The sequence below is a fragment of the Siphateles boraxobius genome, unplaced genomic scaffold (genome assembly GCF_051911475.1).
Source record: "Siphateles boraxobius isolate OS27281-9 unplaced genomic scaffold, OSU_SipBor_1 2, whole genome shotgun sequence".
Classification (NCBI taxonomy): Eukaryota; Metazoa; Chordata; class Actinopteri; order Cypriniformes; family Leuciscidae; genus Siphateles; species Siphateles boraxobius.
The window spans coordinates 16,604,553-16,624,392 of NW_027508810.1; the positions used below are offsets into that span (position 1 = coordinate 16,604,553).

The window sequence follows — 19,840 nt, forward strand, 5'->3', positions numbered from 1 at the left end:
GGTAAGGAACCAAGTAACGCTAATGATCAAACGCAAACTACCATTGACAGCGTTGTCAAAACACACTGTAACATGACTGAAGTCGTGAGGATATAGTTAAAACAAGTACCGTCATTAATGTATGTCGATAAAAACTAGATTGATGACAATGATGTGATACATACACAGATTATTCTAGCTAACTACTTTATGCAGGTATGCACACTTCTTAAAAAGTGAGATCTTAAAATCCTAAAGCCCCTGATGAGGCACATTGTTTTTTCTTTATCAAGTATTTCGTTGATTCCAGCTGGATTGCAGTTGGAGAAGGCATAATTCTTTATATAAGAGAGAGAGAGAGAGAGAGAGAGAGAGAGAGAGAGAGAGAGAGAGAGAGAGAGAGAGAGAGAGAGAACGAGAGAGAGAAAGAGAACGAGAAAGAGCATCTACACCTTGGCTGGGCAATGGAACTCAATTACAAAACACAGTCCAACACATCGATAAACAGTAGAGATCCTTCCTAAAGAAATCCACACGTATTTGCCCCAGTATTTCTTAAAACAATCTTAAAACACATGAACATTATACAAAGATGTTTACAATACAGATATTTCAGTTATAACACAGTATAGTATCATCTTGCTCTGATTTTGTGTTGTTTTAGACCACCATTGTATGCTATCATTTCATTTGTGTTTGGCCTAGATAGTGTGTGCTGATCCGCAAAAAAGGTGTGATGATGGTTTTTAAGGTCTGGTTACCTCAAAAAATAACAAAAACAAAAAAACGCTTTATGGCTCTCTCTTGGGGTTATGCTGTTGAAACAACATTGCTGTCCCAAAGGAGACAACAGTTTAGAGAAGGGTCTTTGAGATAAGTGATGATAAACACTTTTTTTTCTCAGTTTTCTGTCTTTTTGTACATCAACAGTGGATGGCATTGGGAGGCTTTCACTTCCTTGATATGTTGAGAAAGGTTGTAGTTTCGTTCGAGAGAAATGGTGATACAGGCATCCAAAACCTCTCGTGACATTCTGTCTGTCTTAAATGTCACATTCATTTATGCATGTAAAGGCCCGTGAGGGGCAGTAATGTCTTGTCAATGAAGCTTTGGCTGATGAGGGCCTTTACTAAGTACCCAGTCTGAAAATAATTAATTTTCTTTTTTTCCTTTAATGGTAACATGTCTACACGAGAGCCACAGCTTTCAACTCACAGTCCAAACAAGAATAATATTCTGATTTCGCACAGTCATCTACGCCCTTGCATTTTAGAGTCTGCCGACTTTTGAAAGTAAGGACACAGTCAGTGATTTATACCGGTTCACACTCTAAACATGAACACAACAAACACAAACACAAATAGTCTTAAATAGTCAAAATTCAACCAGCTGCCTCTCCCGAAGTCAAAATGGGCAAAGAAACTCCAGTACGACCCTAATGGATTGCAGGCCTTTGTGTATCATCTGTCTGACACAGTTTTCATGTTCCATCCATGGACAAACTATCAATAATATATAACAGCAATAATCTAATAGAGCTCTTGATTGGCAAGGACTGGAAGTCTATTAGTACGGCGTCCACTGATGCAGTAATAAAAACAGCTGCTGAAAACCACCCTACTGTCAGTTTCCCAACTGTAGGACTCGCCTAATGAACGGTAGCAATAACTGAGATGTTTCAAAACAAAGCACAAGATAATTGCTTGCTCAAGTGGGTTTACAGTTGTTGATTGGGTGGGTACATTTGCGATATTGCAATTTAAATCCATCTGGCTCGTGACCTTGGCGTGACAAGGCCCGACTGCGCAGTCTGAGTTCTCCGGTGATTGGCACAGGGTGACCTGTCTGAGTGTCATTGGCACAAAAGCAGTGCACTTGACATGTCTGTGCAGGGGGGCGCACATGCTGCTGAATACAGCAAACCGATGAGGGAGACGCAGAATAATCAAATCAGGTACCAGTCTGTAACTTCTAGAAATGCTTTTTGCATATCTCCGTCTTGTGATTTGAAATGAGTGTGTAAACAGCTAAACATGCAGTTAGAACTGATTATGTGAGATTCATTTTGGCAACTAACGACCATTGAAAACATATCTTATAGTAGTCTGGGATGCACCAAACATGGCTGAACAAAAAGTGGAGACGAACAGACTGTCACACAGCAGGTGGGACAGAGCATAGATTTTGGCAGAGGCAGTCCAGCCATCAGAAGGGGGTTGTCTTCAAAAGATAGACATGGTAATACGGTTAATCTCATGAAAATATGTCAAATTTCACACCAAAATCAGAACAATGCAAATTATATTTTGCATAAAGATGAAGCCTCATTTTAGGATCTTTTTGCTTTGCAACGTCATTCTTATGACAATTAAACCACATGTCTGTAATTTAGATTTTTTTTTGGAACTAGCTAACTAATTATTTTTTACTGTAAAACAAGAATTTTTTTTGTGATTTAATTATTTTTTAATTATATTTTTGTTAAAATTAGCATTAGCATTTAAATTAGTATTTAAACAAATACAACTGTGATGTATAAATACAGTTTATTTATATAGTTTTTTATTGCGTATTACAGTGATTTTTTGTTTTGCATTATGGTAATGGCGATAGGAGGCAATGTGCTTAATTGTCTTTTTTTCTGTCATTCAATTGTCTTATTTGCTCTGCTTTTTCGGTGACATGGACATGTTTTCATGAGATTCACCATGAGATATGTATTTATAATCTAAAAAGCAAATAAATGTGACCATTTTTACAGTATTTGAATATCCAGGACATCAGATGATAGTTTTAAAAAAGTCCAGTTAAAATCTTCTCAATGAGACGTCTTTTACATCCAGAAGGCCTGCAATCAGACCTTACATATCAGTGTGCAGCACACTGTGAAACATGAAGTGCTCATATTTAGTCTGCTTAAGGCAGTTCTATTTTCAAAACGGAGGTACTAGTATGTGCACCAATCATGTGTTTGACCGTCTCGATGTGGAGTTTGAAATGCGAGGTGAGATACTTCAGGCATGAATATTAACACTTATCTCATTGGACCAATTTTAGCCTGTTAGACAGTGGTTAAATAAATAATACTCTTTCATGAGACCAAGAAAAACCAAGTCACTCACAACAACACACATCTCTAAGTTGACGGAAGAACGACACATTGATTCTGAAAGGCTACACAGGTATACTTTCTTAGTCTATGATAAAATGTAAGTCAGGTGTAGCACAGAAGAATTGGGAAAAAAAGACATCCACACACTTGTAACTCAAAGGCACGAACAACCACATTTTGGAAACCTCTCAACGAAAAACCTAAATCAGTATCATGAACAGATTATCTTACAAAAGAATCAATCATTTTCAAATAATCTTTTTTTTTTTCTACATTTTGAAATGTAAACATGAAATAAAACGTGCCACGTTCATTAATTATATTTAAATGTGAAAGAAATTACCACAACTACAACTATGTAAAATATCATTAGCAGGTGTCGCTCTCACACACTCTATTGTCACATTCAACGACAGAGAAACATTCTGTCTGCTGATGATGATCTGTATCGGCTCGATCTCTTACCATACATCGGGTCTCAAATCTAATGTTCACCTCCAGAGAATTCATTTTCTCAGCTAATTGGTTTGCATGTATTCGTATGGCTGCGAGTTACGAGAGCGTTCCGTCTCCTGATTCAGCATCTGCACGCTCCTTAAGTCTCCTTGCTTTGAGATGGCATGCTTCCTTATACAGTTGTAGGTCCAAATTTAAGTATTGCCTGTTTCAATATCAACAAACCTCTGTTGACATCAAATGAAGTGGGCATCTCTGATATGAGGATGAATGTATTGCCCGTTAAGGACTTACTGATTAGGCACACGTTTGTTGCATTCATTTTTCTGTTGTGTTTGGGCACACGTTGCATGAGTGATGGGCCTGATTAGGTTGTAGGATTGCGGGAGAGGCTTACTGGATTCAGCGTCATAGGTGCGGCCACCAGGAGTTTAGGAACGGGGCAGAAATGGGCCTCCATGGGAACACACTGGAGGTCCATGGGGTCGGTGCTCAGTACCTCGGCGGCGTCTACTGGAAGACAGGTACAAATATACAGCCCGCAGATAAGGTAGTGAACCTCTTACGGTTAAAAAAGCAATATGCAAAGAGAATATAGTCAATTCTTATCTTATCTACTGGAACATCAAACCCGCAGTTCATTCCGAAAATGAGAAAAAGAATTACAAGAGAATGAATAAATATCGTGCCATATCATCACATAATGCATCAGTTATCTTGAGACAGTGGGCGCAGACCTGCAGTTCCACATTTGTAATTTTGCAAGACATATTTCAGCATAAAAGCAAGCGAAGCAGGAAATGAGCGCTGACACCTCAGGTCTGCGCAGAATATACCTGTACTTTAAAATTGCTTTTAGATTATAAACTACAGCTAAAAAACAATGAACATCTTGGCAGCATACATAATGCTAAAACAATCCACATTGTAGCTATTTAGGAAATAATAAGGCAAGGGAAACAAAAGGTTGGCCCATTAAGCTCATTGCTCATCTATGATTCTGCAGGACACATTAAAACAGGCTAAATGGTGAACTGTCTGTTTCCCCACATTACGTACTTTGAGATAACTGTAAGATTAAGACAATGAAGAAGGAAGGACAAACAAAAATTCAGAGAACTGTCATCTGAATACAGACACCCACATCCTATTTACAGAAAAACGAGGACACGTATACCATCTCACTCTATTGTGAGCCAAAGAAACAACTTGCTCCAGTGCAAAATTATCAAAACATGGTGAAGGGGGTAAAAAAGACAATGAACTTTTGAGCTTTGACATTTAAAGTAACAGTATAAAAAATTATACTTCTGTCATCATTTACTCACCCTCATGTTGTTTCAAAAATGTAAGATTTTCTTTCTTCGGTGGAGCGCAAAAAGGAGAATTTTGTGAAGAATCATTTCACTTCTCGTTCCATACAACAGTAGTTCATAGTGACTAAATCTGTTAATTTCCAATAGTGACTGAACACCACACGATCACCAAAACAATGCCATAAAATAAGTCCATGCAACTTGAATTGAACTTGAACAGATCAGTATTTGATGATCAGATCAAATTGTTCACAGACAAGAACTGGCTCAATAGAAAAAAATATTCATTCGAGAATTATTCAAGTAATTTAGAAATCAAATCAAACAGTTCATTGAAAATAACAGACTATCTTATCATAAACTATCATATAACTTCACAAGACTTGAATACAATCGTACAGGCTACTTTTACGGTGCCTTTTTGTTGTATTTTACTTTACATGTTCACTATGAACTGTCATTGTATGGAAAGAGCTGGCAAATAATTCACAATTAATGTCTAATATTATGTTCCATGGAAATAATAGCAGCATTCAGGTTTGGAATAACACTAAGGTGAGTAATTAAGGAGAGAATTTTCATTTTTTGGTGAACTATCTCTTTAAATGCAGTTGTTTGCTCTAACACACAGTGAAGACACAGACACAGACAGACAGAGATGTGAACACACACAGACATGGTTGAACTGGGACATTGTGCTAAAGAGGCTCCTCACTGGTCCACAGAAATCTCAACGACTCAAGGTCATTATGTTCTACCATTTTGGATCAGAAAACATGAATTACCACTCTCTTTACTCAGATCGCACCTTCAGACATGACATTTTGATTTTAAAGTGTTTATATATATATATATATATATATATATATATATATATATATTTGTGTGTGTGTGTTTATATACACAGTTGTTGTCAGAATTAATGACACCCCTGGTAAATATGATCAAAAATGTCTGAAAAAAATAAATCTGCATTGTTTGTCCTTTTGATCTTTCATTCAAACAATTTGCAAAAATCTAACCTTTCATTGAAGTAGAATAATTGAAAGTGGGGGGGAAATCACATTATGGAATAAAAAATTTTCTCCAAAACACATTGGCCACAATTATTGGCACCCCTAGAATTTTTTACGGGTAAAATATCTCAGAAGTATATTCACATTAATATTTACCTTTTTTTTTTGCACACCAGGGTGACTAGAAACATGAAATTGTCTAGCTATGACTTCTTGTTTCACAGGAGTTTAAATATGAGGAAACACAAAGGCCAAATTCCCTTAGTCATCCATCACAATGAGTAAAACCAAAGAATATTCTGATGTGCATCAAAAGATTGTTGAGCTTCACAAAATAGAAAGTGACTGTAAAAAATAGCTAAAGAATTGAAAATCCCCATTTTTATCATCAGGGCAATAATTAAGAAGTTCCAATCAACGAAAGATTTAACGAATCTGCCAGGACGAGGACACGTGTCTATATTGTCTTAATGCACGGTGAGGAGGAAAGTTTGAGTGGCTAAAGACTCAAGGGATCAAAGATGGAGAATTGCAGAGATTACTTGAGTCTTGGGGGTCAGAAAGCCCAAAAATATATCAAACAACCCCTACATCACCACATGTTGTTTGGGAGGATTTCAAGAAAAATCCTCCTCGCTCCTCCAAAAAAAACTCCAGCATATTCAGTTGTCAGACAGGACTGGAACTTCAAAAGGGACCTGATTCTGTGGTCAGATGAAACAAAAAAAAAGGGCTTTTTGGCAGCAAACCCACCAGATGTGTTTTGTGCAAACAGTGATAAAAAGTACACCATGCCTACGGTTAAATATACTGCTGGATCTTATATGTTGTGGGCCTATTTTTTTGCTGGAGGTCCTGGACATCTTGTTTAGAAAGATGATATTATTTGATTCTAGCAAATACCAACAGATCTAATCTAATCTAAATATAAACCTGACTGCCTCTGCTAGAAATCTTATAATGGGCCGTGGTTTGATCTTCCATCAGGACAGCGGTCCAAAACAAACATCAAAATCAACACAAAAATGAGTAACTAAGCACAAAATGAAGCTTCTGCCGTGACCGTCCCAGACCCCTAAACTGAACCCTATAGAAAATGAGTGGGGTGAACTGAAGAGAAGAAGCACCGACACAAACTTGTGAATCTGAAGGATCTGGAGAGATTCTGTGTGGAGGAATGTCTGGTGTTCTCCAAACTCATCAGGCATTATAGAAGAAAACTCAGAGCTGTTATATTGGCAAAAGGTTGCATAAAGTATTTAATAACAGGGTGCCAATAATTATGGCCAACGTGTTTTGGAGAAAAGCATTTATTTCATAATGTGATTTACCCCCCACGTTCAATTCTTTTACTTCAATGAAAGGTTCAATTTTTTCAAATTTTTTGAATGAAAGATCAAAAGGATAAACAATGCAGATTTATTTTGTACTGCCATTTTTGATCATATTTACCAGGGGTGTCATTAATTCTGACTACAACTGTATATAAACACTTTAAAATCAAAATGTAATGTATATATATAATCAAGCATTATGGTCTATGGACCAGTCGGATGCCTTACAGCTGTAAAAAGGAGAGGCCAAAATGAAGGGGCAAACCTGGTTGGAGGTGGCTGATTCAGCAAAAGGAACATTGGTGACTGGGGTCGTAGCCGACGAAACAGTGGAAGTGGTGGCACCGTGCATCATGGGAACTTTTTTCAGGCGAGTCAGACAAGAAACAAGGGAAAGGGGAAGGTGGAGGGGAGGAGGAATGTTATGAGTACCATGACATAATATGCCAGAGGAATAGGCTGAGTCATGGCAACTACGTCTTTATGTACTGCAAAGATGATGTATTCACTCAAGAACAAACATGCAAAAGAACTTAAAACACTTTCATTACGTTTTTGCTTAAAGAGTTTTATCCGATCACAATTACTTTTAGATAAAACTATTGAGAAACCTCTAATGGGCAAAATAAAAACATGGCCGTAATCAAAATCACACACATTTGGAACAGACAGGAACGTCTGACTGTCATATTTTGATGGGGCCCGGAGAATGGATAAATATACAGTAGGGTGAAAAAGCAGGGAATGTAAATATGCAGTTCATTCCCGTCCAAATATTGCCTTCAAATAATATGACACTTTATTTCTTTGGTTTTATTTGAGTTAACCTGATATTTGACATAATCATTCTAAAACACATGTATGAAGTAAGAATTTAGGACTATCTAATAAAACCAGCTATTGGTAATAAAGATAAAGAGATAAAGGTCATATTACTGCAAAACTGCAAATTAACACAGCATGATATGTATACAGCAAGTGCATTACAGAAATCAAATAATGACATGAAAATTAAAAATAGAGACATGCGCACAGGCACACACTGGCACACTCGCTGGTTCAACGCAGATCTAGTTTTGACAGGACCGGTGAAGTTGTTTCCCAGCTAAATGACTGTTAAGGACAAATTTAACTTGGCCAGCTAAAAAAAAAATCATTGTACATCTATGGGAATGGAAACGTGTGTACAATTGGGTTTCTGCTAGATTCTGTTTGGGAATATTTAAACCGATAGTGGTCAGAAATGGGAGGGGTGATTTCTACCTTTCTAAACAGGTAAATGGTAAGGTTGTGAGTGTGTGTTTGTAAGGGGAGGGGACCTAGACTCTACCCTCACCAGTATGTCCAGGCCCTGACAGGTAACGACTTTGGGGGGGCCTGCAGTTGGTCCAGTCCCGCCTCTCCCAGCGGCCATCGTTCATTAGGCCTTGGGGTTTGAATAGGCCTATAATAGATTTAAGGAGGTGAGGGAGTGGAGAGGATGAGGAGGAAAGGGCACAAAGAAAAAGGAACCAGTCTTAATGAGTTGCGTAGAAGGCGTAGGCCTTGCTTATTTGTGCCCGCACTGTGCCGTCAGCTGCACACAAAATCACACACACACACATGCACGAACAAATGCACATGTCATACATTGAGCCAAAATAATGAGCAAACAATAACAAGCAGTGGAAGCACACAGGTTGGGCGTAAACACAGTGACAGACAGGACAGGGTTAGGCCTATAGTTTGAGGCCTCATGAGGAAAATTACAGTGTAAGGGGCATATGCTAAGCTGTCCTTGTTTTTTTAGTATAGACCATTAAATACATCTCATATTGATGTCTTTAGGGTTTCTTCGACTATGAGCACTTTTTTGCTGTCTTTTTCTCCGGAAAGTCATGAGCATTTCCACCACATCCCAAACAATGTACTGTGTTTAATAGAATTCTTTGGTGGAAATTAAGGTGATGGAAATAGCATTTTAATTTTCGAAATTAAATGGCAAACTGTGTAACATGACACGCTTATTTCTAGGCTAAAAATACCACACAATAAAAATATTGTTCACAAGTGATAATTTATTAGCAGCTGTAAAAAAGTCATAATGAGTAAAATTGTATATATCATTTATTTGAATAATCAGTTATTTTCAATTATTGACAATTACATTTGAAATGATTATGATTTTTGAATGACTATTCATATTTAATTATGAACACTTTATTTAACCTTTTCTCCTCAAAGTCTGTTTCCACCACATCCTAAATGATGCAGGGCTTGACATTAACTTTTTGAGGCACTTGTCCTTCGGACAAGTAAATTTATGTTTCACTTGTCCATGCACAAAAGTCACTTGTCCGGGTAAAGATTTATAATTTTATCTAGGGCTGCACGATTTGGGGAAAATGTCATATTCCTATTATTGAGATCAATATTGCGGTTGTGATATGCGATTGCGATATAATAAACAAATGGTTTCATGAGTCAACTTGTTTGGTTCTAAACCAAATGCACACACAGATTAGTGATAATTCTGAAATTAGCAATAACAACTAAATGATTTATAACACCTATAATGATCAATAAGCCATTGATGTTTGGATAAAAATGAACTGTCTAACAGGTAGGACATATACAGAAATTGAATAAAGTTATCAAACAGTCTGCGCAGCATAAATTATAAATTATATATAGACTACTCCTTATTAAAGCTACACAAGTTCTTTAGTCAAGAGCAGTGAGTAATTTTCTCTGTTCCCTTTGTTCTTTCATTAACTTTACTGACAGAACACTTTATTAGTAGCTGGCCCTTTAAGAGCAGCCGCTGTGGACAGAGACGCGGATCTCACACGCGCCTCATTCTCTCACGAGTCACAACTCTTTATGTCCATCATAAGACTGCTCTTGTGTTATGAAGATACTCGACAAATGACATTTTGGCTTAATTGTGTGTGTTGATGTTCGTTCAAGCGCGAAAGAGAACTGTATTCTGGCGCGCGGTCTGTGCATGCGCATCATACTGGTGCGCGTCTTTCTGCGAGTCACATTCAGGACATTCACAGGCCATTCACATTCAGGACATGTCTTCGTTTCAAATCTGTAAAATTAAATCTGTAAAATAGACGTAACGAGTGGCACATAACGTGAAGTAACATGGCATTTTATTTTGCTTGAAATTTAACTTGTCCGGTCGGACAACTAATTTTCTCTTCTACTTGTCCTACAAAAAATCCACTTGTCCCGGACAAGCGGACAAGCCTTAATGTCGAGCCCTGTGATGTATTGTTTATTAGCATTCTTTGGTGGAAACGGAACTTTAAACAATTCTTTAAATAGAATGGCTTTAAATAAACAGCAGCTAGACTGAAAATGCCACAAAATAAAAATATTCTGTTCACAAGTGATATTTACCTTAATTTTCTTAACGGCAGCTGTAAACAACGCAATCTTATTGTGTAAATATTAATATAAATTATTGGTTTTAAAGGGGTGGTTCACCAAAAGCAAAGAAATTGTAATGCCATACTATCGATATAAATGTCTGTTGAGAGAATAATGTTAGAAATCTCTACTCTTGCATCTCCGTGATTGAATTACATTTACAGGAACTAGTTTCTCAGCAGCGGCGGAATTTTACTTTGCTCCGGTTAGTAGTACGGCGGCGAAAAGAAAACACAGAACAGAAGCGCACTACTGTCGGGATATCTAGCTAGCTAGTATTAGCCTTGAACAACGATATTGAAACATTCGATTGTAAACGAAGGAATTGGCAACATGGTGATTCAGTGTGTATTTCGAAATTGTAAATACAGCGGCAGGTAAATACACTTGCGTGACTGTCATGTGGACCGGTTCTCTCGGTTGCCTAGGTAACTTAATATCACTCCACCACTGCTGTAGACGTGCTTATAAATACAGGGACCAAAGTATAACTATAGCAATGCGATGAAAGGGTAGTTTGATTTCTAACATTATTCTCTCTCAACAGACATTTACATCGATAGTCTGGCGTTATAATTTATTTGCTTTTGTTGTACTGTGGAGTGGGTAAAACTGTATTTAATGGCAGGCTAGCAGTTACCATTGACTCACGCTAGCCTTGCACTGGCGAAATATGCAACTGGAAGGACTGGATGAAATTTTTTGAAAACTGTCTCCACTGATAAATAACACCCAGGCTAACTTGGAAATGAGGTCCAATGTCCAAAATCCTGAACCACCCCTTTAATTAATTATTTAAAATTTAGAATTAAAATGGAAATGTTTTAAAAACAAAACAAAAAATGTCCCCCCTGGGACATAAAAGTGCCCACAGCTGGAGAAAAACCCTGTGATACACTGCTGGGCCTTTGGAGTTGGATGACCTTCCTGTCTGCCACAAATCTGAGATGTTGCTGTAAGGTAAATGTTGATCCAAAAAGACTGGGAAGTGACCTACCAATGCCTCCAGATGGAGCCATGCAGAATACGGAGCCTGCAACACCATGCAAAAAGAGCCCAGGAGAAGAGAGACCGAGGAGGATGGAGGAGTGGAAGAGATGGAGAGAAGGGGGAGTTAAAGCAGCGTGAGTACAAGACAAAACAACTTTAGAGTTAGTGACACACAGTGAAAGAGCGCGGACTGTCAATTATGGGCAACATGGTGGCGAGATGGAGACATGGACACAAAGCAGGGGGAAACCAAGAGGAAATGAATCACGCTTGCAGAATAAAAGGTCCTCATCAGGAGGTGGATGTTAACCTGGATGCCAATCCATTGTTGTGTCTCGTCAACTGAGTCGCCCAGCGCTAACAAGTTCAGCTTGACTGTTGTTTAATATTAAAATCAACATGCTTAAAATGTGCTGTGTATTAGAGTTAAACAGAATATTCATCAGGATAAAACCTAGAATGGGGCTTCATTTCATCCTTAAGGATTTGATTCGATCAAAGTGTATTAGGCTATGATACATAGGAAAATAAAAGTAATTTTCAGGTAGATAAACCTATTGCCTTGCTTTAATATAACCTGATAATCTACCATGAACATTTATTAAGTTAAAAGGGCCAATTTTGATTCCATATAGTCTATAAAGATGGTAATCAGTTATACCCCCTTCTGATGTGGGAAGAGTTGTCAGAAGCTTAATGAAAGTGATGCTAATTCATGTGATTGTGGTGTATTTTGTTTTATAACCTACATTTACCCTTTTTTATGCCTTTTTTAGGCATTTAGGCTTCAAAATTCATGAAAGTTTGTGTTCATTTTTGAAAATTATCATGATGAACGAAATATGTAAGAAGCGAACATTTGTTGGTTAAAGGTTTTTTTTTCCATAATAATCGAAAAGGTTTTTATCAAAGGGAACCAGGGTGATACTAACTTCTGGTTAGGCCTTTAAAAATATGTCATCGCTACAGCGCTTTAAAGACTTGGATTAAAAGCGACACAATTCCAATTTTGATATTACTGGGTCATTAAATCTCTCTGCTGGGTAGCAAACCTACTGTAACTATCCTCTCATAGCCTTTTTATAAGGCCGAAGGGTTGTTGCTACAGTCATTTAGGCAAAATACAATCTAGTCTTTCTTACCGAATGTCAGAACAGCAAATATTGTGCACTGCAAAATCAGAACAAGAGTGGCTAATGCTCGGGTGCATGAGGAGACAATGCAGGACTGTATGCATCATGGGACTAATGACATTGGCATAGTGTGGACTACTATAAAGAGAGCAAGTAGGCTTACAGGGAGAGAGATGGCAAGCAGAAAATGTGCCCAAGTCCTCGTCTAGCCGGGCACTTTTTCTTTAAAGTGCTGTATGTATGCAAGCCAAACTATTACAGGAATACGGTGATTTTAGAGCGCAGTCATTTGTCTGCGTAGGCTCACCTGTGGGAATGAACGCTGGCTGCTGCAGCTGCATGCTGGCCAAAGCCTGCTGGTAGTGGAACATGCTGGGGTTGAAGACGGCAGCTGCGCCGTTAGTCTTCTCCAGGGTCGGTCTCTTTGGTAGCTGTTGCATGGCTCCTGGTGGCAGAGCCTGAAGTGATCAAGATGACAAAGAAGAAAGAGGAGAAAAACAAAAAGAAAGAAAAAGAAAGAAAGATAGTGGGCGGAGGGAGAGGTCAGTGACAGCCATGATATTGACCCACAGGAAAACTTTCTACTGTGTGTGTTTATGTCTATGCATGACAGTGATATCTGACATATTGTGTATATGTCATTCTAAGTGTTGCAAATCATGCGTCATAAATAAAATATAGAAATATGATTGAGATGTATTTGATTACTTCTTTTAGGATGCAACAGAAAATGTTTGTTATTATTGCATTATATTTTATCATGCGTATATGCAACTGTTTAAAAATGTTTGGGGTCAGTAAGATTTTTTTAAAAATAAATTAATATTGAACTTTCTTTTCATTAATACCCTTTAATAAATTAATAAATTTCCTAAAAAATGTATAATAATAAGATAATAGTAAGAAATGTTATTTGAGCACCAAATCATCATATTAAAATGATTTCTGAAGGATCATGTGACACTGAAGACTGGAGTAATGATTCTGAATATTCAGCCTTGCCATCACAGGAATAAATTACATTTTAAAAGACATTAAAATAGAAAGCAGTTATATAAATTGTTATATAAGTATATATAGTTATATACATTGTTATATAACAATTGTTAATAGGATTATTTCATAGTATTTTTAAATAATTTTATTGTTTGAAGAAGTATTTTTAATAATTAAAAGAAAGAAGGTCTGAGGATTACTATTTAGACATTTTCTCAGCTTTTTTGTGATAGCCTGTATACTCATCAACTCTTATTCTATCAAAATAAATAAAACTGACCAACATCAACTTTAATTTTGTTGACTAGTTTAGACAAAAACTGAAGATTTTTGTATTCATGTTATGCTGTGGCTCCATCTCTGGGAAATGTCTGGGTCTGCTTCTCTATTTCTCTATAAGGGGTGTCAGCAGCATGAGGAAGAGTGATATCAGAAACAGAAACTGAAGTGAAGCATCCTTATCTGCCTCTGATAATTAAACTGAGAATGCTCAGCCCAGATAATGGCATAATGAGGAGAATGTATGGCTGTCTTCCACTGTGTATTTCTGTCTGAAGACTGATATGCAAGGTGATAAGAGCAAGGTCAACAGGAAAGAGGATATCTGTGATTCACTGACGGAGGGATGATGGGGAGCAGCCCGACCTCATGATTTACATGTGAACTCAATCCCAAGAAACGAAATAATAATGTGCTGTACTGTATAGCACTCAACTGTCAGGATCACAAAGTAAAAATATCAATCCAAATCTCCACAGTGATTCTGATTTTCAACACTAATATACAAACATTTCAAGAAAGGCTACCAATGAGCTCTTTGGTTATTATGATGATGGTCTATGTTACTAAAGGCATAAGCCAGTGATTTAAACTTCACAGAAAACAATCGCTTAACTGTACAGATGAAGTATTGCACTACCTACAATCCTATGAGAGATCCGCCAATCAGAAGACGTTGTTTGAATGGAAATTAACTGTAATCTCCACTCCATTTTTTTTCTTTTGCTTACAGCTAGATACTACTTTTACATAGTTATGTAAGCTAAAGGTAACTGGTACCTACCTTGTTAGTCATTACGGGAAGTTGTAGTGTAAGGGCATAAAACATGTTTTCAAATAAGAATATATATTAAAAAGTTAATCAATCAATCACCCTCAGGTCATTCCAAATCGAAATGACTTTCTTTCTTCAGTGGAACATTTTTTCCCCATACAATGGATGTCAGTGGTCAACAAAGCTGTTTTGTAAGCAACATTCTGTTCCAAACAAGAGAGGGTGAGGGTGAGTAAAAGATGACAGATTTGTTTTGTATTTTAATTTGGAGTAAACTATCCCCTTCAAAGAACAAATATTTCACAGTGCATTATGGGATGAGTAGTTAATTAATTCCCTCATAAAAGACCAGAGAATATGTTATGGCATATATAACCACTAAGCGTCTAATATTAAAATTCTGTCTAAATAAATAACAAAATAAAGCATTAAAAACTAAAACCAATCATTTTAAATGACTTTCAATTTGCATCACAAGATTATAATGTACAGTGTGAAAATTTTATATTTATTTTATAATTTGCTAAAGATGTTTTTTTAAAGATAACGTTTATTTGTTAGACAATGGAAATATCTAATATTGACCAATGAATAAAAAAACTATTATCAGACAACAGCCAATATGGTACTGACATATTCTGCATCCAAATAAAAGATGTGAAATACATTCTTGTGTCTCTGTTTTTTTCAAATGTGAATCAAATTTTTTGATTCCTCTTTGAGCTAGTAGGTTTGCTTCAAGGTTTCAATTTTCTGAAGTGCCTGTGGAGAAAATTAATGAGAAATATACTAAAACCCAGACTAATAATAAAAAAAGATCTCTACATATTTATTCAGTTTCATTTCACTTCTGACTGATTAGTTTACAGAGGTTGTGGCTGGTTTCTTACAGTATTGACACGTTCATATGCAATTGAGCTATATGCAATGTGAGCAATTAGAAATGAACAAATTAGCAAAGAAAAGACACAAAAATGGGTGAAAGATCAAAGTACCAGGTTGAAAGTTGGCTGTAGGCAGCGCTTCAGAGGACGCACTGGGGGCTGGGTATGCGAGCAGTGACCACATGACGATGGCAAACCAATCAACGACAGTGGACATAAACACAAGACGAGAATGAGCCGTGAAGGAACAGATGCAGCAGAGGTTAGAGAGAGAGAGAGAGAGAGAGAGAGCTGGGTAATAAGCTTGTAAGACAACAAAGAGAGCTGTGAGGATGTAAAGACAATCAGGCAGTGTTCAAAAAGAATGACAGCATGAACTGAGAAGGAGTCAAATAAAGCCAACATATGATAAAGCCTAAGGCAAACCAGGTGACTGCAAGAAGCAGGGGAGGATATCTGGATAAGGTTCCCACATCTGTGCACTGTAAATAAACCTGCAAAAATGTTACATGATAAGACTAGGGAGGATTGGGATAAAGATGACATTATTAAAGGGAAATTGGCTGCAGTATGCTCTCGAGTGAGAGGCTGCTAACTAGTGGAGGTTTTTGTGGGAATGAATTGCTTGTTTTCTCCTTTCTTATCATTTTTCTCTCCTGCACCTGCACTGCAGACACTGTTTGCAAGTGATCATTGAGCCCTGGTTTTCATACATCACACAAGAGACAAAGAGCTCTCACACACTCACACACACACACACACACACACACACACACACACAACACACACAACACAACACACACCACACACACACACACACACACACACACACACACACACACACACACACACACACACACACACACACACACACACACACACACACACACACACACACACACACACACACACACACACACAGTCCTGTGGGGGATCTGAATTATTTAATACACTCCTGAAACTCACATTGAAGGTGTGTGGAAAGTGAGTTATAAATACACACACCTTCATCTGACACTAGTAGAGCTTATTGACAATGGCATACTGGCTGAAACTAAGGTTGCTGGTCACTTAACTCCAGGTTACTCCAGTGAGACTGTCCCTGTAATATGTGTAGTGAAAGTTGCCTTGGATAAAACCGGATGCTAAAATGGCTATTTGCTTACAAGAATTGCTCAGTACAAGACGTTTCAGTCCATTTATGACATGAGATGTGATAAATTACTAGCGTTGTATAATAATAATTCACCGAAACCTCCTTTTCCAACAAAATGGTGCTGAATGACTTGCTAAATTACTACATAAAATGCCCACAAATAAACAGTGCATTGTGGTCTTTGTAAGTGATACTTACGAGTTTGAAAATAAACGAAAAGTATATAATATAATATCATTGAATAATGATTGGTAATCATGAATGTTAATAATAATGAATACGTTATTCATTTTTTTAAATAAAGTGGTTTGAGTTTTGATTAATTTAGATTTATGCCATAACAAGCTGCTTATGATTAAATGGTCAGAATTTATTTAAATATGTAACAAATTCAATAAATAACAATGACTTTGCATTTATGATATAACACAATTTTATTAGCTTAGATTAATTTAGCACCCAAGCGTAAACATTCGCAATTTATTTACAAATTATTTTAAAATGGATGCTTTATTTTCTTAATTTTAAAATAAATTTCAAAATTCAGATGGACGGATAAAATAAAGCACTTTCCACACAATGGTTCTAGGTATTTTTATCAAGGTCTTCACTTGCTTAACTAGTTTCATTGAACAGTGCAATAAATGATGTTTAGCCCAATTATCAATATGACTACTATTTCATATTGTTGCCTTATTGTCTTTACGGATGGCATTTTTACACAGAACATCCCCTTTTATAAAATATAAATGATGTGTGATTGTCGTAATTATGAGAATTAGTGCGTGTGACTGTTATTGTAATGGGATCGTCTCAGTAACTCACCATGGCAGCAGCATTCTGGCTGGCTTGGTGCTGCGCCGCCTTTATCCGGGCCTGTAAGTGAGCCGGAGGGTGAAAGTACTTGCATTTGTCACGGGTGCAGCGGCCCTTGATGTAATCCATGCAAACAATGACCGAGTTCTCACTGCCGTCCACCATGGCGGCTTCCATTGGGTGGGCGTAGCGGCAGTCGTTCTCCCCACGCGTGCAGTTTCCCCGCTGGAATTCTCGACACACCTGGGAGCAGGACAGCAGAGATTTACTATCACCCATTAGTTATGCTGAAAATTAACCTTAGTGACAATAATTTTAATGTGAGTGGCCCTTGTCCAACTCTGTGTTAGTGGTTGCCAGGGTGTTGCTATAGAGTGCACACTTTTTTTTGTAACATTGGAACTGGAAGTATTTTTTTCATTCATTTTTCCCCACAGGGATTTTAAAAAAAGGCCTTTGTTAAACAGAACCAAATCAACCAGCTATGAGATGCATCACAATATAATGGTGTACTTAATGGCTTTAATGAGGGAAAGAACTACAATAAAAAAAATACAGAACTACAATTCCATAAAGTATTGCAAATATCATAATATATGTATATAAATATAATATATAAACATAAGTTGTTGATTATATCTATAGAAAATATTTTACGTTAATTGCAAACCATGCATATTGTTTTATCGCCAAACAGTTAACTAAAAGTGTGATGGCTTTGGAAAAGTGACAAAACGCAATTTGAGATATATTTCATGTTTGTAGCTGTGTGGAATGAGTTACATGCCAAATATGTATGTTTAGCAACACTTATAGTGATATTATTAGAGACCACTAACAACAACAGCAAGTTGTTTACTGTTCAACACCTCAAGTTTATCTGTGCGAACATGTTTCTGCGTTGAATTTCCGTTGCCCATGGCCATGCCGGTGGGGCTCCCCGGGACCAGCACGGGGGCGCTGGGCAGAAGCTCGGGCATGAGACTGATGCCCGGGCTCATGTGGCTCAGGTACGGGCTGAAAGCCATGCTCGGACTGTTGGCCAAGGAAGGCGTAACTGGGAAAGAGGTCTGGATAGGAGACACAAATACAGCAAGGGATAATAAACCAATGATTTCAAGCCGACAGAAATGATTGTGACGTTATTGGTTATGAAAATCTGATCTCACGATAGGCTGCAGCTGAGCTCCAGGCAACATGAACTGCATCTGCTGGGCCAGCATGGCGGCGGCGGTCTTCTGCTGGATCAGGTTGTTCCTGCCGTTTATCTCCAGCTGGGTCTTGAGATGAGGCGGAGGATGCAGGTACTTGCAGTTATCGCGTGTACAGCGTCCCTTCGAGGGGTTGAAGAGGGAGACACAGAGAGAGACAGAGAGATGAATTGCACTGAATCTCAGATACTAAAAGACCCAAGACTTCGTGCAGTGTGACAGGAAGATAAGGACTCCGTGATTGAAAGGATAAATTAAACAGGAATCCCTAGATATTTGACAGTACCGATTCCAACTTTCCACTACAATAGAAACATCAAAAACCCCATCAAATGAAAAGAAAATAGCATAATCTCAGGAGTGTTGGAAGGTCTGAATATCAAACGATCAGAGGAAACAGCAAAATGACAGCATTGGGACATGTAGTGAAAAATTCACTACTTCCAAATGAATTGACAGTGACAGCCTTCCCTTTCTGTCTGTCTGTCTGTTTGCATCAACAATCTGCCCGTCTGTGCGGCTGACAGATTATATAGCCCTTGTGGCTGTTGTACACACTCATACTACATATGGATCGGATGTATAACATGACGCTTATCAACCAGCTGTACGAGCAACATGTTGATGAGCGAGCAGCAGACACGGTTAAATACACACACCAAACGTTCATGAGCGGGGTCGATTAGCTGTGAGACAAACTCAATGAACCCATGGAGCAATGGCATTTGTTCTACACTGCGTAAGGTACTGTAATAGCCCAATAGGGAAAGATGTCGTTCCATCAGTCCGACAGTTACACACTCTGGCTGATGTTCTATTTCCCTTCACATAAATTTATTTTCTTACATTTTCTACCCTTTTCAGGTTATGGAGCTCTTGGGGATAGAGAAATGGAGCAGAGACCTATGGTACAAAACTTAGAATTGCATGCTACTAGTCTATAACAATTAGGAATTGGTAACAATGG

At 37.7% G+C, this 19,840-nt stretch overlaps 1 protein-coding gene across 22 annotated transcripts in view; it reads right to left on the reverse strand.

Annotated features, from left to right (window-relative positions):
- Positions 1-1,135: 1,135 nt before the first annotated feature.
- The window catches only part of mbnl3 (muscleblind-like splicing regulator 3), a 44,150-nt gene continuing 25,445 nt past the window's right edge, over positions 1,136-19,840 (reverse strand). For 3 of the 22 annotated variants that reach the window (XM_077236131.1, XM_077236133.1, XM_077236132.1), the window contains 8 exons: positions 18,832-18,996; positions 18,532-18,732; positions 17,672-17,905; positions 13,064-13,214; positions 11,631-11,666; positions 8,550-8,657; positions 7,479-7,573; positions 2,422-4,057 (listed from right to left, as the gene is read on the reverse strand). In XM_077236131.1, the coding sequence (XP_077092246.1) occupies positions 4,040-4,057; positions 7,479-7,573; positions 8,550-8,657; positions 11,631-11,666; positions 13,064-13,214; positions 17,672-17,905; positions 18,532-18,732; positions 18,832-18,996 (1,008 nt within the window). In that variant the 3' untranslated portion in view covers positions 2,422-4,039. Of the gene's footprint in view, positions 4,061-7,478; positions 7,574-8,549; positions 8,658-11,630; positions 11,667-13,063; positions 13,215-17,671; positions 17,906-18,531; positions 18,733-18,831; positions 18,997-19,840 lie in introns of all 22 variants that reach the window. The other 19 variants (XM_077236150.1, XM_077236151.1, XM_077236152.1 and 16 more) reach the window with 9 other exon arrangements.